General features: G+C 36.9%; 2 protein-coding genes across 7 annotated transcripts in view; one reads left to right on the forward strand and one right to left on the reverse strand.

Annotated features, from left to right (window-relative positions):
• The window catches only part of FBXL2 (F-box and leucine rich repeat protein 2), a 119,904-nt gene extending 114,998 nt beyond the window's left edge, over positions 1–4,906 (forward strand). For 2 of the 4 annotated variants that reach the window (XR_010922121.1, XR_010922122.1), the window contains one exon: positions 4,536–4,906. The gene's annotated coding sequence lies outside the window, so the exon portion shown is untranslated. Of the gene's footprint in view, positions 1–67; positions 2,916–4,535 lie in introns of those variants that run through there. The other 2 variants (XR_010922118.1, XR_010922120.1) reach the window with 1 other exon arrangement.
• UBP1 (upstream binding protein 1) overlaps positions 1–27,989 on the reverse strand; it is a 49,369-nt gene that overhangs the window by 16,822 nt on the left and 4,558 nt on the right. For 2 of the 3 annotated variants that reach the window (XR_010922116.1, XM_067560886.1), the window contains exons 2-7: positions 19,446–19,597; positions 13,115–13,191; positions 8,547–8,652; positions 7,476–7,582; positions 6,036–6,188; positions 5,782–5,892 (exon numbers count right to left, since the gene is read on the reverse strand). Coding sequence is in view for 2 of the 3 variants with exons in the window: in XM_067560886.1 (XP_067416987.1) it covers positions 5,782–5,892; positions 6,036–6,188; positions 7,476–7,582; positions 8,547–8,652; positions 13,115–13,191; positions 19,446–19,597 (706 nt within the window). In the remaining variant the exon portion in view is untranslated. Of the gene's footprint in view, positions 1–5,121; positions 5,230–5,781; positions 5,893–6,035; positions 6,189–7,475; positions 7,583–8,546; positions 8,653–13,114; positions 13,192–19,445; positions 19,598–27,989 lie in introns of all 3 variants that reach the window. The other variant, XM_067560887.1, reaches the window with a different exon arrangement.

Genomic DNA, 27,989 nt, shown 5'->3' on the forward strand with positions numbered 1-27,989 from the left:
ATTTCTTTAGTTAGAACTGCTGAAGATTTTTTTATTTTTAATTTTATTTATTTATTTTATTTTTTAGCATTCACAACAAATCAAAATAACCTGAGACTCTGGAGTTATTGGAAGCAACACTGAACAGTGGGGTTTTGTCTAACCTTAAGGAGAAATAAAAAGGAAAAAAAACTCAGTTCAGTTGGGAAATTGGGTAATTTTCTTTGCAGATTCCCAAATTCTCAACCTCCCAAAGTGACCAGGTATCTGTTAGGTTGATTTACCTACCCTCTTTCAACCATTCATTGGCAAAACTACTGCCAATCATTTGGAAATTGGGGGGGTAGCAGGCAGGAAAGAGAAATGACTCAACCCACCTCTGAGCCAAGAGATTTCATTATAAATCAGACAAGAGTTACATGTGTCTTACTTATTGGTTGCTTTCCTGACGTGTTATGGTTAAAAAAAAAGAATTTTCTGATACCATAATTTGTGATAAAGTACTGTACTACACGATAATGTTATCCCTTTCCCATACTCTAAACATGTTACAACATACTTGTTTTGCTTAATTTTCCAATTTTCCCCCTACAAAATGAGGAATATTTATACAACATGCACATTAAAAGTTGTATGTTGCTCTCCACTGTGACCGTGCACATCAAACCATGCTGCCTTTACTGTACACAATATATTACAATGATCCAGAAAATGTATATATAAGACAGCAGGTCAGAGGGAAGACAAGGATATTTGTGTCCATCACTGCACAGTAAAGTGGTTGTTACTTATCAAACATCTTCAGTTTGACATCAAAATAGTGAAACAAATTAATATCCCTAATTTCAGTTTAACAGCTATCAAACTAAACATTCTCAACCTGTCAATGGTCTAGTATTTTTCCCCCTTTACTTTCTTTTGAGCCACTGACTTCAGACCACAGAGTCTCACATGAACGTCGCTTCTGTTTAAATAGCCTTATTTTAAAGAAAGAGTTGTTTTGTATCAGAAGAGAGAGATTAAATAGAATATTATAGGAGAACAGCAAGACAGATATCGGCATTGTTATATATATATCTATGACGTCTTGCGGAAGAACCAGAAATAATCAAAGAAGCCATACTTGCTTTAATCACATCTGGAATAACTAAAACTTGTATCCCTGGAACAATCCTTCATTACTCCATTTTGTAATATGCAAGGCCCATTCTCCGTCGCTTGGGAATAGAGTTGCAAAAGCATGCTTTAATTTTTGAGATTCTGGGGTTCAATTAGGCCTGACTGAAGAGCCTCAATTTCTATTATAGAAACAATATTTAAGATTAAGGAATTACGTTTTATCCCCATGAAACAGGCTATCAAAATAAAGCTGCTTGGCTGACAGTATTTCTTTTAAATATAGTTTAAGTATCAAAGGAAATGATTACCAAACAGCATTACATACAGGGAACTTTACAAATTATAGGTTTGGGATGTTGATAAGAATTCTTTTCAAACAGAAAAGAGACTCTGTTACAGTGATCCAGTCTGTAACAGAGGAGGAAAAAGACCTTTTAATCATTTTCTTTTCCTACCCAATCAGTAATTTGTTGTAAATCCCTAGTTTGGATTTTCATTCAAACAACCAAACCCAACTTCTGTGCCATACAGTTAATCTCAGTAGCTAAAGTTGCTAGTGAAATTTTGTTCAAGTTTTTGCAGTCTGAAGTTTCAGCAACTCAGCATTCTGAGGGATGAAAGACTGTTGAGAGACGCATTCAGTGATAATTGCTGGGGCCCAATTTTGCAAAATACGCAAACTCATCTTTCTCCTTTCCTTTTGCCAAGAGCCCAGTGGCGTAGGTTTTTTCTTGGGAAGTGTAGTCTATCCATGATTCCCATTCACAATGGGGATTTCTAGAATCGGGGGTATGTTGACAAAATCCTAAGTAAGTCCACAATCACAAAAAACCCAGTAAGCAGTAAGAGATGCTGCCATATTGCAGGAGGAAGCTCCAAATACCTCACAGGTGATATTTTGAGAAGTTGCAACCTGTTCTAAAGACAGTCAGCCTTGGCAAAAAAGGCTTCACATCATCTTCAAAGGTTTGTTACTACTCTTTTAAGGGTCCAGGATGTGTAGAGAGCCATTTGCACGCATACACACCCCTAAACACAAACCTTTAAACGTTGCAGATGCCTTCGAGTTCATCAGATCCTTTGGAGCCATTACCCAGAGCTGTTTTTCTCCCTACTCGCAAAACACTGAAACCCACTTTGAATTTGTGCTTTGAGAAAGTGCAGAATTACCTAAAAAGTAAAGATTGTGGGTCCTGCGAGAAGACCACTCCCTAGCCGAAGTATCACTTTGGACACAGGCAGATTTCTGTTTCCCCAGCAGCTGAGAAGACCTGTCAGCTTTTAACCCGAGGTTGAGAATGCTGCTAGCTGTGAAGCCCCATACTGTTTGTTTGCTCATAAGTTTCTGAAGTGTTTGAAAAGACAGATGCTGGCATTTCTCAAGCTCCGATGAGTCCAGGTAACATACTATGGTCATACTAGAAAGACTGAGAAAGCACCTGTTAGAAGATCAGAGGAAAATGTGTTTTGATGGGTGCACTAAACTACAGAAAACATTGTTTAAACTTTATATTTGAATGTTTGTAACCAAAACAAAAGGGGGAAGTCCGTATAAGGAACACCAGTAGATTTACTGTTTAATAGCTTTTATTTAAAAGTTATTCACAGCGTTCCAAATACTATTTACCATGTTTTATATTATTTATAGTGTGTTGTGTGTGCATTAAATGATTGTTTTACTAAGAAACTGTGTGGTACTGTCTTTGAATCTAACTGGGAACTATTAGCATTTATTAAGGTGTATTAAGGGAACTTAAGCGTATTAATATTATTTATTAATGTTATTAATACAAAGTTATTAATAATCCGTTAAGTTCCCTGAAGTTAATTTATTAAGGAAACTTTATTATTTATTAAGGGAACTATTAGCTATTAGCATTTATTAAGGTTTACATAAAATAGCCCTGAAATTAAACTGCCATGCTTTTTTAAAAAGTCCTTAAAAGACAGACCTCTGGCTTGTGTTTCAGCAAAGTGGTAATCTTTAGACAGCCAGAAGATTGCCTGAGCAGTCCATGTCGCCCATTACAAAAACACTATGTCAAAAAGTGAAGTTGTGTGTACTCTGAACTCAAGTTTTTGTATTCTAATTTTGTATTTTAATTAACTTGTTTAAAAGAATTAAGCTCTGTACAGTACATGCCTTACATTTGCAAAGCTTAACATTCAGCATATTATAAACTCCACATTTGCAAAGATTATAAAATTTAAAGAGTATGGCTCATAACATAAAGCCCTTTAATCATTGAAAGCCTTCAGCCTATAGTTCTACATAACCTCCCTTGAGACAGAGAGGACATGATTTGCAAGATTAATACAAGTCTCCTGGGCTTAAAGTGTCTTGACTACAAGGAAGAAAGAGGGCAGTGAAGACATAATGAAGTCATTATGAACAGGGCTAGGTCTATTTTTGCCAAATCTAAGGTAAGTTCTATCTTTCTCTAGAGACTAAGCTCTAGCTTTCCAGCACTTAAGTGAGACGCAAACTGGAGAGCTCCTTCTCACAGGATGACACCTCCCTCCTGGCTACAAGCAGGAATATGCACTACAGCAGGAGGCCATTTCCAAACAGAGATTTACTGAGCACACAGAGAGAAACTGCCTGGGCATTACTTACCATTCTGCCTAAATTAGGAATTTTAGAGTAAAGAAAAAGAAGTTAAAAGAAATGTGAACACTGGAAGTCCAGTTTTGCCATCCAGAAGAGCTGTCACTATCAAATTAGAAAAGTTAATGTGCTTACAGTGGGAGTGACATTTTTTTCCTGTATACATCTGCTGATGGACATCTTGCCCTGGAGCAGAAGAATATCTGGGTTGACAATGGATACTGCAGAAAGGAACTTAACAGCTTCAACTAAGGAACCAGATATTCCAAATTGCCAGAATTTTACTAAGAACAGTTTTTGATAATTCCAGATAGCCCAGTGTTAACTACAGCATCAAGTAAAACAAAATTATCCAAAGAATTCATTCCACTGTTTATAGTGCTTATTACAGGGCCTCAGATGTGGGTGATATTTCATAAACAAAGAATGAACAGGTCTTTGTCTTGAGAAACTTACAGGCTGAATTTTGAATATTACACCAAGGGATGACAAAGTGAAGAGGGAAATACTGATGGACAAAAGTCAGCCAATCATCACATAAGTGCTTTAGGGGAAGAGGTGTCAAGGAAATACAAACAAAACCTGCTTGTTCAGTGAATGAAGTCAAATAATTCACTTTCACAGATGAACATTAATATATGCCCAAATTCACCAACAGGTAGATGTAGGATCATTACTTTCCCAAACAAATAAATTGCTAAGCTCTATCCCTGTAATAAAGATATCGGAAAATATTTACTGTTCACCTTAAGTGTCAGTTTAAACATTTGGGAGGTTAAAACTTGATAGGGAAAGTGTACAAATATACACATTTGTCTCTTTTAAACAGATAGATACCGGATTAATCAGAGAGTCCGCATGCTGCGAGAGAAAAATAGTGCTCAAGAACGGTAAGCCTCACTGTATCTGACTGAAGCATAAGGAGAACAAGATGCAGATGGCCAGAGGAAGTCACGGACTATTACTGCAAACAACCTCTCTAAAACAATACATGAGGCTTTAAAAGTACAGATGTATATGGAAACTTACATTAAACGCAGGTGGAAATATGGGACAAAACATACATGATTTAATTAAATTATGCGACTCTCTTTACTGTTACTGATTATGTATATATAAAGAAAGCAAAGAGCTTTTAAAAAACATGTAGCTATTTCAATAAAGGAAATGCAGGTGTAAACTGAAAGTTCTTGGTTTTTAAGAGTCACGCAGTCTCTCTGCAACAATTTGTCTTAAGTGTTAGATTTAGGAAGCATTCCTCACTGAAACCCAGAGTAATTGCTGTAAGCAACAGTGAATGAAATTAAGCCAAGGCAGTCAGAATATCTTTTTATTTTTGATCATGGAAGTTTCTCCTATATCTAACACTGCACAAGGTATCTTGCACAATGAAAAGGTAAGCAGAAGTCCCTTACACTGCCTCGCTTTGCCAGAGAATCACCGTAGTCTGCTGGCAAAGTCCGCTTGCTGGACTTTTTCTGCTCATGTTCAACTGCATCTTCAATTATAGGCTCAAGCCTCATCTGGACAAACACCAAAGATTTGGATCAATTTCTTTTCATTATACAGTGAGGAAAGATCTAAAAGCCTTTTAAAAACTTTTGCAATCTTTAGAAAACTGTATAGAACTCACTGGTGTTTAAATAAAAAGAAAATGCAAAAAAACCCAGTGAGGCTCTGGCCATAAACTCAGTAGTCTCTAAAAATATGATTTTGAGCTCAAATTTGACAGGTATAATTAAATCCTTAACCCCAATTTTTGTTCTTTTGCTGCAAGGTTTTTAGATCTGTACATGAGACTTGTTTTAGAATTCAGCACACAGTGCTCTAACCAAGGATATTTTAATACGGTATCTACTATATACCCAAGTTAAATTTACTCAGCAGATTCTTTAAGGTTACTGGTGTTTTTCTTTGGAAAAATTTGTCAGTTAAAAAGTCTACCTTTGTCTATATGTTTATGCTGCATTTCTCCCCCACCCCTTTTGAGACCATAATTTATTTACTGCTAACATTGAAATATATTGTATCTACATCATCTTTCTTCATAAATACATGCAGTTCCATCACGTTACCTCGGTGAGGATTGTGGTGTCATATGAAGGTTGATACTTTTCTTTTTCATGTGCAGTTCGCTTCTCCATCTTTTCTCTGTCTGTTTTCTGTTTCCTGTCTGCTCCTTTTGGCTAAAAATGAACAGTTACGTGAACATGAAAGAAGACAGAAAGCAGCTTTACAACTGAAATATAGCCCTAAAATCAGCTATTATAATGAAACATATTTTCTATGCCTAAGAAATTTACTGGGTACCATTATTTCCAACCATTACCTTAAAAACTTTGATTTGGCAGCTGGCTGAATGCAAATGATCTGTGTATTCTCCATTTTCAGTCTGCTTAAAAGTGTCAACCTGAATCCTAAAAGGAACTCCTTTTTCACCTCCATGTTTACGTGGGGTAAATTCAGTGCTGATGCAATGTACCTGAAAAACAAAGTGAAGCTATATTCCATTCTGGGCATATACCTAATACTTTTGCCACTACCATTAGATAAATTTCTCTGAAAGTGTGAGCAACAATTTATGGCTTATTCAGGAAATGAAACTGGAAATCAAGACAGGTAAGAACAAATCCCTATATCTTTGCCAGCCCCACAGGCTTGGAAGTCAGTGAATAGGGACAGGTTTAAACCTATCAATATATCACCTTAAGTATACTTCCCAAAAAGTAGTACTTGAATTCCTATATATTTCACAAAATTAAAGAACAATGCATCTTTTCATGCATCTGACAAAGTGGGTTTCTGCCCATGAAAGCTTATGCTCAAATAAATTTGTTAGTCTTTAAGGTGCCACAGGTCTCTTATTGTGTTGTAATAATTGTGTAATTCTTTGACAATGGAAGAATTATTACTGTCATGGTGCAGTAGCACAACATTATTTATTGCCAATGTAGAAACAATCTACCTGAGCTAACAGGCTAAGGAATATTGCTACCTCTCGCTTTGCACTTTTTCTCTATGTTAATGCCTGATTTTGAGATAAAGAGTTATCCAGAAGGAAGACAATAGCATAATACAGAGGATTCTAATCAAACCTAATTCCGTGGAGTAAATCATTTAAAAAAAACTGTCTTGAATATAATTAAAGAAAAACCCGACTCTCTCAAGAAGCTAACATCTTATCAATCAGGTAAGTTAGAGGACTAAAATCTGCTTTGAAATCTAGTGATTTCAAATGCTTTCTATTGGTAAAGCAGATTCAGTCCTATTTTGTGTCCTCACACTGGGTCCCTACTGGATACCATCATTAACAGACAAGACCCTATTAACTGGAACTAAAGTAATGGAACAACAAGAAGTTATTTACAAAAACTGCTTTGAAAATACACCTCCCTAAATATTTATCCATACAAGATGTAAGAACTAATAATTGATTTTCATGTAAAACACCCTTTCATATTCATTTTATTGGATCTGTTTTAAAAAGCTACTTCTGTTGTAAGCTATGTTTAAAAATACCTCATACCAAGATGAAAACTCAGCTAGCGTCACCTACAGAACAAGCAATTGCACAGATCTAAGTTTCCAAAAATGATGGCACTTTATGGGAAAATTTTGCTTTATATTAGGACATTATATGTAAAAAGCTTCTACAAGATAGGTCACAAATAATATTCATCAAGGAAACAATTATATAGCACAACTGTATCACATTCAGGACCTGATAAAGACCAAATCAGTACACATCGAGTACAACAAAAATTCAAACCTGAATAAAGGCAGATGTACGCTTTGCAGGATCCCACAGAAATTCGACTGCATTGAGCTGGCTTGGGTTTGTCTTTATATCAATTACTCCAACAGACATTGGAATATCTACATAAAAATGAAGTATATGGTTTAGGAACTCTTTACACTGAGAGGACTTGAATTGTATGTTTTAAATAAAAGCCCATTCATCTCCAAACACAGCTACAGCAAAACAAACTGTAAATCACCACACAAGGGATGACAAAAATTGGTTTAATGGCAGTGATCGTCTGAAATAGAGATGTGTACTTAATTTCTGGGGAATAGTTTGAGGTGATCCTAAGACAGGAGGTCATATAGGTTTTACTGCAAATCTTATGAAATCTACAAAAATGAAGTTTTTACAGCAGCAGTTCTCAACCCCCCCCCCCCCCCCCCGAGTACCACTCGGGAAAAAAGGGGGGAGGGGGCTTTCGGCGGCAGTGGGGTTTCGTGGTGGTTGGAGGGGGTGGGGGAGACTTTCGGTGGCGGCGGGGTTACATGGGGGGAACAATGCCCTCCGCCGAAACCTTGCCGCCGTTTGCCCATTTTGGCAGCAGAGTTTTGCGGGGGGGGGGGGGGGGGGGGGGGGGGCGGCGGCAGCGGGTTTTTGCGGGGGGGGGGGGGGGGGGGGGGGCGGCGGCGACGACTTTCAGCGGATTCAGCAGCGCGGTACGGCTCGCGTACCACTCAGCCTCCTTCGAAGTACCGCTGTTTTACAGTGTATTAGCAATAAAGGTGTTTGTCTTGTGTGCCCCCTGATTACCAGAACACATTTTGGTCTTGAAGAACAAAAGCTTTAACTGAATTATTTAGTGTTGCTCTTGTTTTCTGAAATGTTAGATGAAGACCATTAGAGGTTTTTGTGGAAAATTCACAATTGGTGAATACATCTATATATACCTGAAGTATCCTAACACAATAAGCAGCATACACATATTGGTACGTATGCTTTTGCTACCCCCATTGTTGATATATAAATTGATCTTATTCATACAAAGACTGAGTTTCTTATTTTAACCCTAGATAGTAAGGTAACTGATAAAAATACCTAAGTTAAGAAGTCTGTCCCCAGGGCGATTCCACTTCCAGCCTTCTAGCTGCTGGTGCTCTGTATATTGCAACCTTCTGTCATGGAACACAACTCTTATGATACTCTAGTCAGGGGAAGAAATAGTTAAAATTAGTCTTCGAATCAATACACATTAAAAGAAGAGATTGAAGACAAAGTATCAAAAATATTCTGAAATAGCTACTGGTGATAAATACAGCACAGTTTTGGAACAAAATCAATGGGAAGCACTTAATCCAACTTTATTTAGTATAGTGTCCCAGAACACTTTAGATTAACTAATACAGAAAGAAAGGTGAACAGGAAGGAACAAGCAATTGAGCATATGGTTAAAATGCAATATGAAGTGAAATGGAGCTGAGGCAGACACTGTCTGTAAAGGCTGTTGTAGATGATGTGAACTGGAGAGAGGAAGGCTCTCACATAGCACAGTGGCCAAATTATGTGGATACAGTGAGGCTAGCAATAGAAAAGCAGATTAAAGGTCAACAAAAAAGGTTTGTAACTTCAGTTTCATTCACTCTGAATAGTGTAATCTATGGTTTGAACCAAATTTATAGAAGAATTTGCTGAAAAATCAGAAATGAAGGTAATGTTCTGCAGTAATCCACAAAATAAAATATTTAAACTTTGACTGAGTCACCTAAAAATCTGCAGAAGTATTATGGACAGTTTCTAAACAGTACTGCATTCATTGAAATATTTAAAGTGTAGTATAATTGTGACTCCAATACTTGAGAAAATGAATAAAAGGACTAATTGATGTGTTTCTGTAAAAAGGACATATTAGTAGGTAAACATTAAGCTCTTGTACCACACAAGGACTTCAATTTACAGCTAGCACTGACAAATTGCCAATTCTAGAACTATTCCCACTCTTCTAGATAAAATATTCATCTAAAAGATTACAAGAGGACACCATTACCTTGAAATCTAGATAATTTTTTAAAAAGTTAAAAGTATGTTTTCAAATACTATGCATGCCCTGAGTAACTCTGCTACATTCTGTGCTTTTATAACCACTTTTTCTTTTTTAGTCTCTCTCTCTCTCTTCTGTTGTGTGAACATGAACATGCATAGGAACAGGGAAAGTTACTATACAAGGGGCAATAGAAACTGGCAAAGGGCTGCCAAATGCCCAAAGCAGTCAAATACAGTATCTTGGCTTTAATCATATCCTTGCCATTAAACTACTGTAGCTTTCAACAAGAAAAACAAATTGAAAAAACGAAGGGATTAACATTACTTCTCAGCTGAAATTGTTAACCCTGTTGGAAACCTGAAATATCTGTAGCTGTTTACAGCAATGCAAAATATCCCACTGTAGAAAACACTTCACAACAAGCAAGCAAGCAAGCGTTTCAGTGTCCAAAATGAAAATATTTCAAACACCTAACCAAAGCAGTAAATTCAACAGTTATTTGACTTGCAAGGTAATGCTGATCTCAAACACTCACCTAAAGGTCAGTCATAACAAGTGTATTCAACCAGTAAAAACAACAAATAACTTTCAAACTGGTCTCAAAAGCTGTGGGTTACCATCAGATACACTGAAATGTTACTCAAAGCCCCCAAAGGAAAAGGTGGCAGAAATCTGCAATGTTTGTCACAATAGCAAAGCAGAAACACAGATGATAGTGTTTCAGTTCTAGGGTCCACAAATCCAACAGTGTGATGCTCACATCTAACATGTTGATGGAATTATCACAGAATAAGTTCTCTGTCTGTATGACTAAACAAGAGCAAACAGCAGCTATATTTGCCAGCCAAGCTCTCAAATGGACAGAGTCGTCATTGGTAGGCAAAAAAAATTACATATCTTCATGATTCTATCTCATTTGGAGATCTACCAACAACATGGTATACATTTTAATTTCTTCAACCTGTCCTTCTGGCTATTAGAAAAAAAAGTTAAACAAATAATGCATGAGCATTTGTTTGGCAAGCTAAAAACGGGAATATATACACGGACATGCACTCTACATTATTTTGTTTACTGTAGCTCCTAACAGCAAGCTAGAAAAAGTTTTGGTTAGCACTACTGATAAGATCAGGGGACTGGGAGTCACAAGAGATGGATTCTTTGCTCAAAGGCCACTGGTTTGCTGTGTGACCTTCAGCAGGACACTTAGGACTGTTTTTTCTAAGGTGATGAGTACTCACAGCTACCAACTGACTTCAACTTAAGTTGCAGATACCCGGCTCTTCTGAAACAATCAGGCCCATAACGCTTTGTGCTTCAGCTTCTTCTATCTGCAAAACGGGGATAACTCACACCAAAACACAAAGCCTTATACAGGGGCAGAGTCAAAGTGCTAATTTCATACTTTCAGATGTTTCGGTTTAAGTTTAACTTTAGCTCTGAATTCTAAATTCTAACAGTCTTGTACTTTAAAAAAACCCAAAAACAGTAAGATATGACGTGTTCTCAACATTAATTCTAAATAAACAAAGATTTTGTCTGGTTTCCTTATTATTTTCTTTATATTTTTAAATATTTATGACAGTCACAGGGAGGTAAGAAGAACATCCTGCAGAGCTTCTAAATAAAAGGGAAGCAGGGGCAAGCGACTCATGGAAGCCACCTGGGGAATTCTGTCCAGAGCCCTTCATGACAGATTGCAAACTTTCTCTGACACCAGAGGATGAGAGTTCTACAAATAACACGAGCTGAGAGTAAAAAGGGAGATCACTAGGAATTTTAGAAAGACTATTGTGCTACCATGGTTTCTGAGGTTAGGGAAAATTGGGAGTCCAGCTACCTGTGCTGAACTCCTGTTGATTGATGCTGGTGGCTGCCACCTCTCCACTATAAACTTGCATATATGGTAGCACTGTGTAAATTCCAAAGCCCTTTACTAGCTTATAATAGAAAGCAAGTCTTCAAACCTAATTATGGAGTAGATACCATTCTCCATAATAATACTCAACTGTGATTTAAAACTAGGACAGATATTACTATTTTGTTTTTCAGAACAGACAATTTACAGTCACAATCAAAGTATTCAAAATAAAGAAGTCGCTATCCCAGAGAGATTGCAACCTGAAAGATAGAAGATGGGTTGCAATAGAAATCAAGGTAATGAGGTGACAGGTTAGAGGTTTTTAAACGGTCTTCTTATGAGCCTACATACATACAGAGTATTCTTTCCTTCTGCCAACATGGTGAATCATTTGAAGGCAAAAACCTAATATGCATACTAAAGGAATATCTGATGTTAAAGGGCATCAATTTTTTAGAACCACCATTTCGACAGCATTGCTTTTAAATAGGAATATCTAATGACAGCTGTGAATAATTTTAAAGTTAATAGCCATAACTGAGGATATGGAAAAAAGTTACACACTTTTATTCCAGATATGCTATTTATAAAAACAAAAAGTGTTATATACTTACCCAACACCTTAAGAACATAACTATCATACTGGGTCAGACCAATGGTCCATCTAGCCCACTATCCTGTCTTCTGACAGTGATCAGTATCAGACTATCATAGGGAGTGTACAGAACAAGGCAGTTGGAGTGATCTACCCCATCTACCCCTCCCAGCTTCTTGCAGTGTTGTAGCAGTATTGGTCCCAAGGTATTAGAGAGACAAGGTGGGTGAAGTAATCTCTTTTACTGGACCAACTTCTGTTGGTGAAAGAGAGAATTTTTTGAGCTACACAGACCTTCAGAACCAACAGATGTTGGTCCAATAAAAGAGACTGCCTCACCCACCTTGTCCCTTCTTGTTTCCAGGAGTCAAAGATTCAGGGTCGCCCTGAGCATGGGGTTGCATTCCTGATCATCCTGGCTAATAGCCATTGTATTGATCTTTCCTCCATGAACTTATCTAGTTCTTTTTTGTACTTAGTTATACAAGGCAAGAAGTTCCACAGGCTATGTGTTGTGTGAAAAAGTACTTTCTCTTGTTTGTATTAAACCTACTCATTTCATGGGTGATCTCTGGTACTTGTATTGTGGGAAAGGGTAAACAACATTTCTCTATTCACTTTTTCCACACGATTCATGTTCGTGTAGACCATTATCATATCCTCCCTTTGTTATCTCTTTTCTAAACTAAACAGCCTTAATCTTTGTAGTCTCCCCTGGTATGAAAGCTGTTCCATACCCTTGATCATTTTTGCTGTTCTTCTCTGAACCTTTTTTAGGTCCGTTATATCCTTTGAGATGGGCGACCAGAAGTGTGCACAGTATTCAACGTGTGGGTGCACCAAGAATTTAAGATATCACTTAAGTTTTATTTATTTTGTCAAGTCACTCCAATTTGATTTTATACAGTCATATTAGCTGAAAGGAAAATGCTTAATTTTCCTTTAATACTCCCTACCTCCCAACAAGACTAAGCTATGGTTTTCAACCTGGGGGTTGTGACTGCCTCTACTTTCTTTATGGTTAGATTAGGAGATTTGTGGAAGAAAGGGTTCCATTTTTTTTTCTGTTGCAATGTGGGATAAGAGTAGGAAAAAAGTTGAAAACCACTGAACACTGCAACCAGCAGCAATCTCTCATTAATATTATCTAGAGAACAACTCTACTTCACCTTCACCAGTTTTCCACTAATCTCCGGCATGTCTCCAATCTTCCGATTATCTAGCATCCGTATTTCATAGGACTGACCTTTAGAGAAAAAAAGTTTGTATCAATAAAAAGGTAACATACAAAGCAACTCTCTATGTTCAACACAGAGAATATTTGGTTTATATCCAGCATGTCCTAGTAATAGAAGGTTAAAGAACTCTTAAAGGGAGTTTCAAGTACATAGCCGGCAGCATAAGAATAAAGTGAAATCTTTATGGTACTGTTGAAGCTATAGATACTTCCAAACCCTAGGTATCCTACTTTATATCTAGTTTAAGCATTTATTCCTATTTGGCAGAAAGGAACATAGACTACATTGAAAGTTGAATTCCTTTATATCTGAAATAGCTGAAAGGCAATATGTTGATGACAAAAGAGAACATACTCACAAGTACCACATATTCTGACTGAATGAGTTTTTATACTATTTATAGCTACTGATCATCTGTATTTTATCTTGCCTTAAATATATGCTGTCTATGTGGCGGAAAAGCCTTTCCTGTAACTTCCTAAAAATGGTAGTCTTTAAAAGAAATAATTAATTACTGGTTATTTCAATAGCCAAGAGCCAGATGAATCATACTGCTATGCTTTAAGTGAGTTTGTTTCAGTATAGAGGAAGCTAGGAGCAACTTATCTAAAAACCGATAAAGAGCATTTTTCCTCCTATGGTGAAACACTACACATATGGCAAGGCTAGCTTTGTTCTTATTCAAGAAGGCAGGACTAAACAGAGATCTTAAAAGGTTCACTAGGATCAACTGCAGTGGATTTACTCCACCATATCAAGTGATCTCCTAAACTTTTTTCTTCCAAACACCAACTACACAGACATTACATTTGCTGGCTTGTTTTACCAGACATCAGCAGCAAAGGCTACAAACTAAAAGCATCAGCTTTACATCCTTCATGAAGAGTGCAAGAGCAGAACAATTTGAGAATCAATTCCTCATCCTACACTTATGCTGTTGCTCCATAACTTTCAGAAATCAATTACTCCCGGCTATGAGTTTCTAGTTAAAAAAGCATGACACTTAGTGTACAGCAGGACCATGTATACATAATGCTGGTGGTCTTTCACATAGTAAGCACTTTATAATGTTATGTGTACCAGAGAAGGAAAATGGAAAGCAGATCAAGCATGTTACAATAAATCTAATAGTTTAAACTGTTACAGTATTCAGTAAATTGGAAAATGAATCCATGCTATGCCTAAAAACAGTTCCCCTTCTTTCTAAAACACCCTTCACTATCCCTTTCAATCACACTTAGTAGTCAATTTTTTGTTGAAAATACAATCAAATGCATCTTTTTCTTTGTTCTAATAACATTTAAGTATCATGTACAGTGATACTATATATATATATTCACACCATCAAATGGATACAGACCTATATAGTAGGGTAAGAATGTTATTTATTTTGAAAGACTTGACCATCTGTTCCTTTTTGAACAGGACAGATTTCTGTTTTGCTCTTGCTACCACTTCATTATGAGTTATACTTTATTCAGGCTGAGACAGTCTGCAGTACATATGAATTTGTCCATATCATCAGGATTGCTTTTTTTAGCTAGCATTAACAACAGAACATATACAACCATTTTACAATCCTCTGTTTCTCTCCTTTTCTTGCCTCATTCTGAAACATATCCTGAATGTTTGGTGCTCCTCATCATATGCTACCAAGAACTTGCTTCAATCTTTTATACGTACAAATTGACATTAGTAAGAACTGTCCAATTGCAGCATAAAGATACTAGCTGGGAGACAAAATTAATACAGATTCCATGAAAATACAGTTGAAGGAAAGACAGAACATTTTTTGTAATGGACTGCCTGGAGAGCTGTACCACATTCTGGGGGAATTTTATACAGAGTGCTTTGAGCACACATCTGCACCTCCAGTGTGAAGGGGATTGGAGAAGTCTTCACTGGTCTTACTGGCTGACTCTCCCTGTACCATACCTTCCACTCTTCATACTCTTCTTTGGCATTCCCTAACTACTATATTCAAATAAAACTAGTGATGTATGAAACTAAGACATAACTGACAATCAGCTAAATTCAGAGTCAATTCTTTTGCTTAGATACTACAGTGACTGGCACCAGACTAACACCCAAAATATGGAGAACTGACTTAGATTAAATCACTGAAAGCTTTAATGTATAGTTGTATACTCCCATCCAGTAATCTAATCATACATTAAATGCTACTACATTTACTCTAAGCAGGTTCATAAGCAAAGATTTTGGTGCATGAATGCTGTTACACAGAAACAGGAACTTCCATATCAAACCAGACCATGTAGTCAAATACTGAGACACTGACAGTGGCCAGTACCTGATGCTGCCAAGGGAAACGTACGAACATTGCAATGGACAATTATGGAATAACTTTTCCACTGGAAGATTTGTCTGAACCCTTTCAATTAGCGGTTGGTCTATCCAAGAAACTTTAATCAAGTATTTATAAAGACAAATAACTTTAAACATTTGAATTCCAAAACACAAGGTGGCCTAAAAGTTCAAAAGAAATCTATGACTAACTAACAAAGATATTTACAAAACTACACAAAGCAATAACAATTTATATTTTTCTTAGACTAAGTTCTTCAGGGCAAGGACCTCATCTACTATGTTTGTTCAAGCCCTAACACAATACAGCCCCCGTCATAATATTGCCCATTGCTATTATAAAAATAGCTATTTTCCTGAACTATTCATAAATTATTTATATTCCTCACTTAAATACCAATAAGGGAAGTGCAATCCAAAAGGCCCAGTGCGATAGACCAACACAAATTCCCTTTCATATTCAGTACTCAGACCCCAAACAACATATTTACCTCTAAAATATTTTCTTAGAAGCATTTATTTCAGCTAAATCCTTCTTGATTATAAATGATATCTTGGAGGATCCCCAAAAAAATGCATGCAGTCCCCACACCCACACAAAGATTATGAGATCTGAGGGAAGCATAAGGATCTAGTCAGACCTCTTACATAACAAAAACCATATATTATGGTCTTGTATTCAATTATGTAAATAACTGCTGTTACTCACATCAATATGTCTGGAATAGTGTTTAAAACAAATACAGAAAGAGTAGGTTATAAATATAAGTGCACAAAATGAGGTATATTCATGTGGAAATCTGAAGAGGATATTTTGTCATCATGCCAGTATTAAATTTAAGTAGTCTGCATATATAGATTCTAGACCTCAGACACTTAAAAACACTTCCATCTACTAACTTTCATTTCAACAGCACAATTTCATGCTATTTAAACATTTCCTAACACAAGCACAAAGATCAACTTACAGACATAGCAGTCACAAGAAGAACTGGAGCAGGGGATGAAGGCAAATATAAAAAAGGAGAACATGAAGGAACACGGTGGTGGTTATGTCAGTCACTTCAAATAAGGTTTCCAAATCAATTTAGTACATTTATCAATGTCTTTTAATAACCTACTAGGAAGGTCATGAATGGGTAATTTTAGGTACATTAAAAAGGGTTCTTGAAGGGATGAACTTGAGGAGATAACCTTGGAACTTACAAGATACTCTGAACGTGAGCCACCGCTCAGAATTTACCCTCACCCTTTCCTAAAACTGCAGGAATAAAATGAACAGTTTACTCAGACCTCACACCAAAGGAAACTTCCTAAGGTAATTTCTAAAACCCGGTTGGTTGTTCTGTCATTCCTTTTAAATAATTTTAATAGATCCATGTATTAAATTTTGTATTTTTATGTGAAGAATTTAGAAACAGTAAAACTTCTCTAATGCAAACACCAAAGGCTGGTACCAATGAATGTCAAAAAAAAGACATTTTATTTATATGGAAATGCTGAACTGTGGCAATCTGTTCACAGATTTAAAGCCTGTTCTAGTTCATGCAGACTATTGGAGCAAAATTGCAAAACCAACAAACAGCAAACAAATGGGAATATCACTGGAAAGGAAAGAACTCAAATTTCCTCAAATCAAAATAATAGCACCAAACCATCACAGGATGTGGAAATAATGAAATGCACAAGGCTACTTTCTTGTAGCAAAAAGCATAAGGTATAGATTGCTAATAGCTTATATGTTTTATTTTTAACTAACATAGTATGACAGCATTTCTTCCCTTAAACTCAGCAAGAAAAAAACTTCCCAAGTTTGTCTATTGACTGGTGACGTTTAGTGGAAAGGACTTCCCTAGAAGATAGTACACTTTCTATCACAGGCTAATTGATAAAGTGGTGAGACTTGCATGACAAATAATCTAACTGGCTTCTTGAAAGAGAGACAGACAGTAAAATACTTAAGGACTGCAAGGACATCTACTTGTAGGTGTTGCTTTGTAAAGATTTGCCCAGAGATGACATTATGCATTTACCTTTCAAACATAATTTAGTCATAAATAGATATCCAAGACTTGACAGTAAGCTACATTGTTATACAGATTGGTTGAGCCCTGGCTAACTGCCATTTAAGATTACAATGATTTTAACCTTTGAATTTTCTCAAAAAAACCCAACAACACTCAATAAAAACATCAGCCAAGTAATTTATCTAACCAACCATATTTGGAAAATTACACCACCTTAAAGTCTAGTCAATTTTTTTCAATTTTAATTAAAATTAGTTTCAGATAGTGTGCATCTCCTTCCCCATTTGGGGGCATTTACAAATCACATTTTCTTGCTTTTAAAAATAATTTCTCTTTCCCTTATTGTAGGGTGAAAAAACACACACAGAGAAACTGATTAACTGTAAAGGGGAGACAATGAAACTGATTTATATATATATAAAAATAAATAAATGAAAGGTTGTCAAATGCATGAAGTAAAAAAAATTGTGAAGTATCCTACCTACATCAAAGCTCTCTATTTATATTCATTTTGAGTGCTACCTACAGGTACAGAAAATTCAGACCATATCCTTTAAAATGTGAAATAATGCTTCTCTTTTATACTAATATGGTAACAGATATTTTAGGCTTGATTTTCTAGTTCATTACATATAAGCAAGTTTGAAATTATTTTGCTTCAATGAAAGGTCAGTATCTTTTTCCAATGCTTGCAGGGTCTCTCGGTAGTGGCATTACTTCTAACCCTACACATTACCTTCCCAGAAGGATTCTTGCTGCCTTTAAACTTAAAGTTAAATTAATATTAAGAACCTTTAAAAAAAGATTATAGATTTCTGTGGCTTTTGGTGCTCCTACTGCTTTTGTAACTACAAAAATACTTTTGCAGACTAAGACCTAAAAGATATATTCAATTTTTTGGGTGGACTTCTGAACTCTTGGAGATTTAATTACATATATACTGGCTTCTGTAATTTCCCTGTCCACACCTCTGAAATTTTAGTATACATTTTGCTACCACCTCTTCTTACCTGTTCCTAGATTGCCCAGTGGTCTAGTTCTTGAGCTTTAAGTTTAAGATAGAAGGAGACTTCTATCTAGGAAGCCAATGCACGGGGAACAGAAGATTAAAATATGATCAGTAATGGCAATTCCTATCTGGTTCCTATGCAGCTGTTGCTAAAGCCATATTTTATTGGCATCCTGTGCAGCCTTGAGAGTTTCTCTCCAAATGAGGATTTGCTTATGCATTCCTCCACAAGCAGAATGCAATCAAGGTCAAGATTTTCATTACTGGGTGCCTGAAGTTAGGTGCCTACTTATTTGACCTGATTTTCTACAGTGGGAAGCACCCAGCATCTCCCACTGAAGTCAACTTTAACATTTGGCATGCTGTTATATGCTGTAACTTTTTAGTAATATCATTACAAAAGTGATAAAATAAGCCCCAGGCCACTTTCATCATATAACTGCAAACCAAAGATATGATCCAACTGTATGTTTTTATTGCTGGTAAACTCAAGCAATTTGTATTAAACTATCAAGGAATATGTAGATAAAAGCAAATATGATGTAGTGCACATTTAGATTTTAATTTAAAGCTTGCATGTTTATGTGCAAAACAATATGTTGCCCTTAGACCATGGCATATTGCTGAAGTGGATGTATGTCACAAGGGTTGGACATACTGGCATATATGATGGTCAGGAAAGGAATAAGAGAAATGCCATAAGCATTGCTGGATGTGACTGAAATTGACAATCAAAGTGATAAGGAGAAACCTCCTCTAGCTCTCTTGGTCTTTAGAAATTCCATATGAAAATGAAAGATGAAGATATCATCCCCATTTTTCATCACTACACTTTTCAGTATCCCAGCATTCATTAAGCTACATCCACAGTAAACAACGTATGCAGAGGATGCATACTAACCTTGGTTCAAGTAAGTAAGAGTTTCATCATTCAATTTGACTGCTGGAGATGTTGCAGTACACATAACGTACTGAAACGGTGGATGTTTAGTCTCATTGTCTGGTGGAAGGCTGGAATCTTCCTGCTTGAAAATGGGCAGTGCCAAAACATCACTGGAAAAAACAAAACAAAAAACATACCTCAGTCAGTCAGAAAGAAGCATGTAAGTATCCTACAAAACAAAGGTGAAATTAGAACAAGGGTCACCACCTTAGGAAAAATATTTCCAAAAAGCAGAATGGATAAAAAGCAGGTTTTTTTTAATTAAATTAAGTACCTATTTAACCTATAACCTATGTTAAGGCCTATATTTATCACATTCTATTAAAATAATTTAAATTAAATTGAAATAATATTAAGCAGTACATGTCTGCTGCAAAGTTTTAAAGAAAAAGTCAAACCACTGAACTGATGGAAATTACTGGAACTGGACTTTAAGTGTTAAACCAACTTTTGACAGCAGTAGCCTCTTGTGTGGGTACAGAAAGAATGTTTTCTTCATTTCAGTTCATCCAACTAGTTCAGTTACTTACTAGGTCATTCAAAGTTAAGAAACCAAAAAATTTATAAAATGGAAAAACTTGTATTCCTCTTCTAATGTATGAAAACTGAGGTGTGAAAGGATAAGCTCTGTTAGTTCTAGACTCAAAGTACAAGATGACCAGAAACAATTAGTTAAATTCACTAACTACATATCATACTTCCTTTTTTTAATAAACTGGTTTTAAATACAAAATGTTTTGATAAACTTTTCCTTTATGTATCCAGCACTTTTAAAAAAATCTAAAATGTTTTTGAGCATTTTAACTTAATTTGAATTTCCATTCAAGTAGAGCTTGACATAAATCACAAGTAAAAAATTAATGCATTTTTCATCATTTTCTAACACAATAAAAATGTAAGCATTAAGAATCTGAACACAGGTTAAGTTAAGCTATAAGTGATTAAAGAGAGGTGCATATAGCATATCCTCCTGGTTAGCAAAAAGAAGCACCAAATTTAGCACAAAGACCAAATATAGCTGCAAATAAACATGTTGCAACATTGCAAATAAACAATGGTTCCCACCAATGACAATTAACCTTTCTTTAGGAAAATGACTAAAAAGTACAAATGCAAAACAAGATTAAAATGAAGAATTTAAATCACTCCACCCTGATCTACATTAACATTCCCACTGGTGGAAACAAGACCTGAAGAGTTTTCCCAAAACTACCAGTGCAGATAAGACAGAGACTTGGTCTACACTGCTGGCGAAATTTGGCGGCAGTCAATGGGAGATACGCAAGCTACATACAGTAGCTTGCATCTCTCCCATCGACTTCCTAACTTCTACCTACCGCGGTGTCCCCACTATGCTGCATCAACGGGAAATGCCCTCCCATTGACGCAGCGTACTCTTTTTGTGGGGGTGGATTAACCGCATCAACTTCCGGATCCATCAGCAGTGGAGACCTGCTCATTCAATCGATTTCACAGAATCAATCCAGCAGCGTCGACAGTGCCACCATCAATATAGACATAACCTAAGTCTAGACTGGGAGGGAATCACAAGAGATGGGTTCTATTCTTTCCTCTGCCACTAATATACTTTGACCTTCTGAAGTCACTGAACTGCTCTGCTTCATTTCCTCATCTGTAAAGCCAGGTTAAGAGAGATGCCAACTTGAATGGTTCTATAAGATACATTGCTTATGGAGCCACAATCCTAAGTGAAGGAACTCCAAGCTCAAATTTCTAAAGTCATTAGTTGCAGTACAGAGAGTTTTGTCCCAGCCCCTACAATGACACTTGTTATCTTAAGCACCTGAACCAACAGGCCCTTTCTTACTGTCACAAACAGAAACTATCCTCATTATAAATTGAAAGCAGGATGTACCCAAGTTCCTGGAGACTCTACTTGAAGTATAGCATAGACAAGGTTTAAAGGGAGAAGTCACGAGTGAAACTTCAGCAGATCAAAGAAAGTAAGAAGAGTTATTGGAGGAAGTTAGGGGGCCAAACTTCAAAGTTAACATCAAGTAAGAAAGAAGTTCATGCCTGCTTTGCTTGCTTCACTGTATGTACACCAAACCGGAAAGATGATTAACCTTGTCAGTGATGCAATCAGACAATACATCTAAGAATATACAAAAGAATCTACCTGAAGGCTCCTGTTTTGCATGAATATATATGTTAAAATGGCAAAATATAAAGATGTAAAGCCCTTAAGTCAGCATTTCTCAAACTTGGGGGGTCCTAACCCAAAAAGTGGCACAGGAGGGTCTCAGGGCTATTGTAGAGGGGTCAGAGCATTGCTACCTTTACTCCTGCGCTGCCTTCAGAGCTAGGTGGCTGGAGAATGGCAGCTGCTGACTGGGCGCCCAGCTCTAAAGACTGTGCTGCCACCAGCAGCAGCACCACAGAAGTAAAGGTGGCAATACCGTACCATGCCACCCTTACTTCTGCGCTGCTGCTGGTGGCGGTGCTATCTTCAGAGCTGGGTGCCCATCCAGCTCTGAAGGCAGCTGAGAAATAAGGATGGCAATACTGCAACCCCCCTACAGTAGGCTTGCGACCCCCTTTTGGGTGGGGGCCCCCCAGTTTGAGAAATACTGGTCTCCCCATGAAATGTGTATAGGGTAGGGTAAAAGTACACAAAACACCGTATTTCATGGAGGAGAATAGGTTCCACGGTCTGACACACATTTTTCACAGCTGTGATAGGTATGGCCCTACCCATACACCATGCAATCCTTGAGGGGAAATGGGAAGCAAACACAACAATACCCTGTAACAGTAACCTCACACTCAGAACTGGAAAAAAAAAGTTCAAATAATTTTAGAATCTAGACGTGACGTGCTTAAAAAATTATTGTTGCAAGGTAGCAACTTGTGCCATTGTTAAGATATTGCTCACATACACATGGTCTACATACAGTGGAAAACACCTTTCAGGAAAAGATATATTATTTCAAATACGTTGAAGGCCAGAAGGGTCCTTGATGATAATCCAGTCTGATCTGCTGCATAACACAGGTCATCGAAATTTATTCCACAATTCTTGCATCAAGCTTATAAAGTCTGATTAAGCCACAGCTTCTTTTTTAAAAAAAGACATCCAATTTTGTTTTAAGATTTCAAGTGACAGAGAATCCACCACACACTGAGTAATTTGTTCCAATAGATAATTGCCATCACTTAAACATGCCTTTTTCTACCCATAATAGATGGTGATTAACAATATACAACTACTGTTTGAAATCTTATCAGTCAGCCAGTTTTTAATTCATTTAATATGTACTACATTGTTTTTGTACTTTTTCAGAAGCCAAAGAATCTGGCATTTGGTGCTGACAATGTCAGAATCCAGGGACCAATGCTTATCAGTGGCAAAGAGCTTCTAAATAATTATACATGAAGTGCATAAATCAAATGAAAATTGACTTAAGCCTAGAAAATATATACTGAATGTCTCTAGCAGCTAGACAGTACAGATGCAGGTTAACAGTTTAACTTTAAAAATGAAACAGAAGATACTTAGAAGGAAGTTTCTCTCTCTTCCTTCCCCCGCACCCCAAGGAAATACATCCATGCATGAATTCAGTTTTCATTTTAGCTTTACAAGTCTCCCCTAAGGCTAAATGCTATTCGAATTTATGTCCACAATTGAGGAAGCAATGCTATTTACCACTCAAGGTTTTGATGACTGAAGGATTCCCACAGGTTTTAATATAAAGCAGAGACTGGGGGTTGAAAACCATGCCCATGCTGAAAGGATCCATAACAACTTCAAAGAAGACCAGTAAACCTCAGTTACAATTTGTAACAGTCAGGCTAAATATAAGCACTGAACCTTTTAGGGTGGACTGGTTTAAATCAAAGCAATTTAAATCACCAATTTTAATAATGATTTAAAACCAGCAAACCTTGATGTAAGTCTTCATTTTGAATCCCCTTTTGCATTTGTATTTTTTAATTTTCCTAAAATTCATTCTCATTTGTGAATCATGAAGACATACTGCTTTGCAACTAAATTTAACTGACTTTACACTTTTTGCTAACCAGGATACAGTGTATTTCTAGATATAATTTTTAAAACTTTATAAGTAAACATTACTGCTTGAACCTGATTCCCCCCCAGCCCTGATATTTATTATGATTGGCATGACTGATGGATGACTATACGTCAGGATGTCCATGTCATGACAGCATCTTCCTCTTCAGCTGTTAGGCATCTACCCTGGGACTTTGTGCAGTGCATACTAGCAAGAAAATTAGGTGGAATAAGAGTTTGCTCCATCCGCTTGTTCACTGACTGCAAAATTTAAATTTTTTTGTTGAATGTCCTGCAGTGTTGCTTTAAAGTCTTTTCGAATTTCAACAGCATCAGCAATAGAGCAGCAATCTCTCTGCAATTTGTCCAAATCTACAGAAACAGATTTCAGTATATTTAGTATATCTTCTACATTCTCCTTAGTCTCATATTGACCAATTTTGGCTGAGATAGTTCCATCTATTTTGTCATGATTTTCTTCACAAATCCTGATCAGCATAGGCAAGTTTTTAAATAAACAGATCAAAGTAGTCAACCTCTGAATTCCATCATACGTGCTGGGGAAGAATTAGTTTTGATCCCCCTCCTGTCCTTCAGTGAAGCTGAAGCAAAGTGATTCTTTCAAAAGTATTTTACAGTTTCAAAATTTTGCTTTATTCCTGGGGCATGTAAGTGTTTGGCTAAAAGATGCATCAAATAAGCACCACCAACTATTACAGGTTTCAGGTTCACTTCATTATCCTCTACTAGATTTCTTCTCATCTTAATGTATTTTTATTTATACAATAAATTATACTAAGTTTAACATTTAACAGTTAGTCAAAATGTCAAATTTAATTTTAAAGAAGTTTGTTTTTAAAAAAATGTTTAATGTAAATAAAAATTTTTTGATTTAAATAAAAAACATGGATTTTTAACCACTCTGGACTCCTTACACTTTTGGCACAAATGGCAGTCATAATTTCTGCTTTTTGCTGAGAGAACTCTCATTTTACAGCCAACCTTAATTCTGGCATCTTTTAACTTTTGAGTGCAAGATTTTACCATCTTAAAAATTTGAAAGTTTTTACATGTAGTACCACTTTTTATTAATGCGCCTGTTCTCCAATGGAGAAAAACAGAATGGCTGAGCTCCAAGGATATTGAATATTTGCTTCAAGCAAACAGTGCCCATCTTTATGATTCAGACAACTGTGTCTTCACATCCTTCCCTATCTGTATCTACTATGTCAGCCCCTACACCTGGAAAAGTCTTCCTTGCCTGGTCTACAAGGTCACTTCCCTTTCCAAATTCAAATCCCTTCTGAACTACTTCCTCTGTGAAGAGAACAGCTGGCTGCTAAGGCCACAGGTAATTGGGGAGTCTTCATATAAACAAAAAACCATTTTATCAAGAATTTTATTATCAAAAGTGACTGTTTATAACTGACCACCCTTCATCTGTTTGTTTTAGATCAAATGTTCTTCAGGGTAAGGAGCATGACTTTTTATGTAGTATGCCGTGCATTGATATCCTACTTGTGGCTCAAGAAGTCACTTGTGGCCCTTGAGGCTGTAAATTGTATCTCTGTGGCTTAATGTAGTAAGAAAATTTGCTATGTATTAATGAGTAAAACTTGGGCTTTCAGGGCCAAGTTCCACAATGTTAAAGTAAGTGCTTGAATCAGCCACATAACTACAAGGATGTAGAAAGCATCACATCCCCAAATGCCTCCCAAAGCTTCTTTCCCTGCAGTCCACAGAACAGCTCTGAGGTGAGCTAGGAGTACAGAGTTGCAGCTACTCAGAAGCTCCCCTGCTGCATTATGGAGAAGAGGATAGCAATTCTGGCTGCTCTGCTGCCTTCTTCCCTGCCAGCCTGTAGGAGCTTCAGAGACAGCACGATGGAAACTCAACTGGCCTGAGCCAAGGAGAGTGCCTAGCAAAGGATTGCCCCCTTTTCCATGTAACAACCCACAGCAGGAAAACGAGTGAAGAGAATCAGCCACCAGTTACTTCCTCCTTGTTCTCTGCCCATCTCAGCACAGGCCAGAGAAAACTGTTGGCTGCCCCAACTTGTGCCAGCTGGTTATGGTCCAGGGACCAATACCATCAGGGGATACTGGAAAGCAGTATGCAACAGCCACTCTGCTCCTCACACACACCTTTCATCAGGAGTTGTAAGGAGGGAGACACTAGAGCTGGCTAGGCAAGCTCAACAGAATCTGTCTTGAAATATTAACTCTGTCTCCTTGACCTTTTTGAAATATGTTCAGCCATGAGGCTGAAAAGGTTGGACACCACAGATCTAAAACAATGGTTCTCAACTATGGGTCCAGGGCTCCCTGGGGGGCAATGAGCAGGTCACAGGGGGTCCGCCAAGCACAGCCAGCATTAAGATGCGATGGGGCACAGGCAGAAAGCCAAAACCCCACCCCATGGGGCTGAAGCCTGGGGCTGACTGAAGCCAAAGTTTGAGCGACTTAGCTTTACGGGGCCTCATGATGTGGGGTCACAGGTAGCTGCCCTGCTTGCTACCCCCTAATGCTGGCCCTGGCTTTTATATGCAGAAAAACAGTTGTGGCAGCACAGGTGGGCTGTGGAGTTTTTATAGCATGTTGGGGGAGATTGGGGGGGAGGGGGAAGAAGTGATCTCAAAGAAAAAGGTTGAGAATACCTGATCTAGAACTCTGGAGTCACTGCAATAAATAAAATAATTTAAACAGAACAAAAAATGTAAACAACAAATTTTATCATTCTATAAAATGTGTATTTATAATTTGTAAGGCATAATGCATATTGTAATGCATAAGACGTATGATATTTTTACACGATAAACTTTTTATACTGAAAATTCTTCAGGACATGGAATATGTCTTTCTATGTTTTGCACAGCATGCAGCGTAACGAAGCTGCAATCATAATTGGAGCAGGGCTTCCGGGCTTTACCATGATAAAAATAAAACTATATTCATATAAATTGTGCTTATTATGCTTTACATTTATATGTGGAAGAAAAAAGCCAAACAAAAAATATTTGAAGAAAAAAAGTGCAGAAGTTGTTAGGTCTTTTTTTTTTTTTTTTTAAATAAAGAGTTCAGAAGTTTTTTTAAAATTCCAGGAAAACTCAATGATTACTTAGAAAAAATGGTGTTTGTAAATACACAAGAAGTCAGGACAAAGATTCAAGTTTGTTTAGAAAGTGATGTGATGTTATGGGAACTATATTAAACAGTAATTTGATTGGTCAAAAATAACAGTGCCCACAAATACAGAGAAGTGTGTACTGAATCACTTTCCTACATTTTTTTCTTTGTTAGCGCAGAGAGTTTGAGAAGTTTATCAGACTATGCTATGATACAAACGTATCAGCCAGACACCAACATAATGGACAAGGGTGCGAACCCCAACTGTGAGATCCAAACACACACACACTGTTGGACCAGGAGTTCTAGTCAGATAGTGTCCATAGATCCTGTTCAATTGTATAAGGCCTCTGCTTAGCAAGGAAGCAGATTATATTTGAAGTTCCACAAACCTCCAACACCCCAGGCTGTAAGAAGCTCCCTCAGATAATGTAAAGGTGAAAGAGTGATTGTGTTAGTTTCAGTTCTCAAATCTCAGTTCTTTTAGTTCTTATTTCCAAGAAGAGATTTGACCCAAAGGCCACTCCTAACTTTTCCAAGCTGCAACAAAGTCAAGCCTAACAGATTCTTTAAGGGCTTGTCTACAACTGGAAATTTACTGAAACAACTATTCTGAAATAGTTATTTTGGTATAAGCTCTGCTGTGATGACTTTTTCCAGAGTAAGAGTAGTTTTTTCCTGATTTAGCTTAATCCACTTTTAGAATAAAAATCCACACACGATGGGTTTATATCAAAGTCACTATTCCAGAATAGGTGTTTTGGTAAATTTTCAAAAATAGACGAAATCTTAGTTTTTCTACTGCATACAAAGTTTTGAATAGTAGTAATTTAACTCACAAGTATTATGCTTTCTAAATGAATTTACGTGACTTTTTTCCCCAGCCTAGTGCTAATGGCTCTTGTTGACTCTCAGTTACACAGTTTAAATATACAAGTCCCCAAATGATAGAACATGTTCTGGCAGTTAACTGATTAATTGAAATCTGCAGTTTTTAAACTGAAATAGCTAGTTATGAAAAAAATAAGTATAAAACATTTAAAAAACCTAAATAAGTAATCAGATTTAATTTAAATAAAGGCTCAAGGCTTTCGTGATATTTCTTTCCCAAAACAGCCTTCACTACCTGATGCCTTATTAAAACAAACCAAAAAAAACCCCTCATTTGTCCCAAAAGAGCCAAGTTTACTGCATTTGGATTATGTTAACCCTCTTTCAGAGTATTAACCATTTACAGAGGTTAAGTAGTTTTCAGAGGGCTGGGGAACCACATTGATCTTGTTCAGGCACTTCGAAAGGGCCTACTTTAAAAGCACTTAATGTCACATTTCTTTGTGTGTCATA

This window comes from Emydura macquarii, unplaced genomic scaffold (genome assembly GCF_026122565.2).
Source record: "Emydura macquarii macquarii isolate MOO-44397 ecotype Brisbane River unplaced genomic scaffold, CSIRO-AGI_Emac_v2 contig_2321, whole genome shotgun sequence".
In the NCBI taxonomy this organism is placed as follows: domain Eukaryota; kingdom Metazoa; phylum Chordata; order Testudines; family Chelidae; genus Emydura; species Emydura macquarii.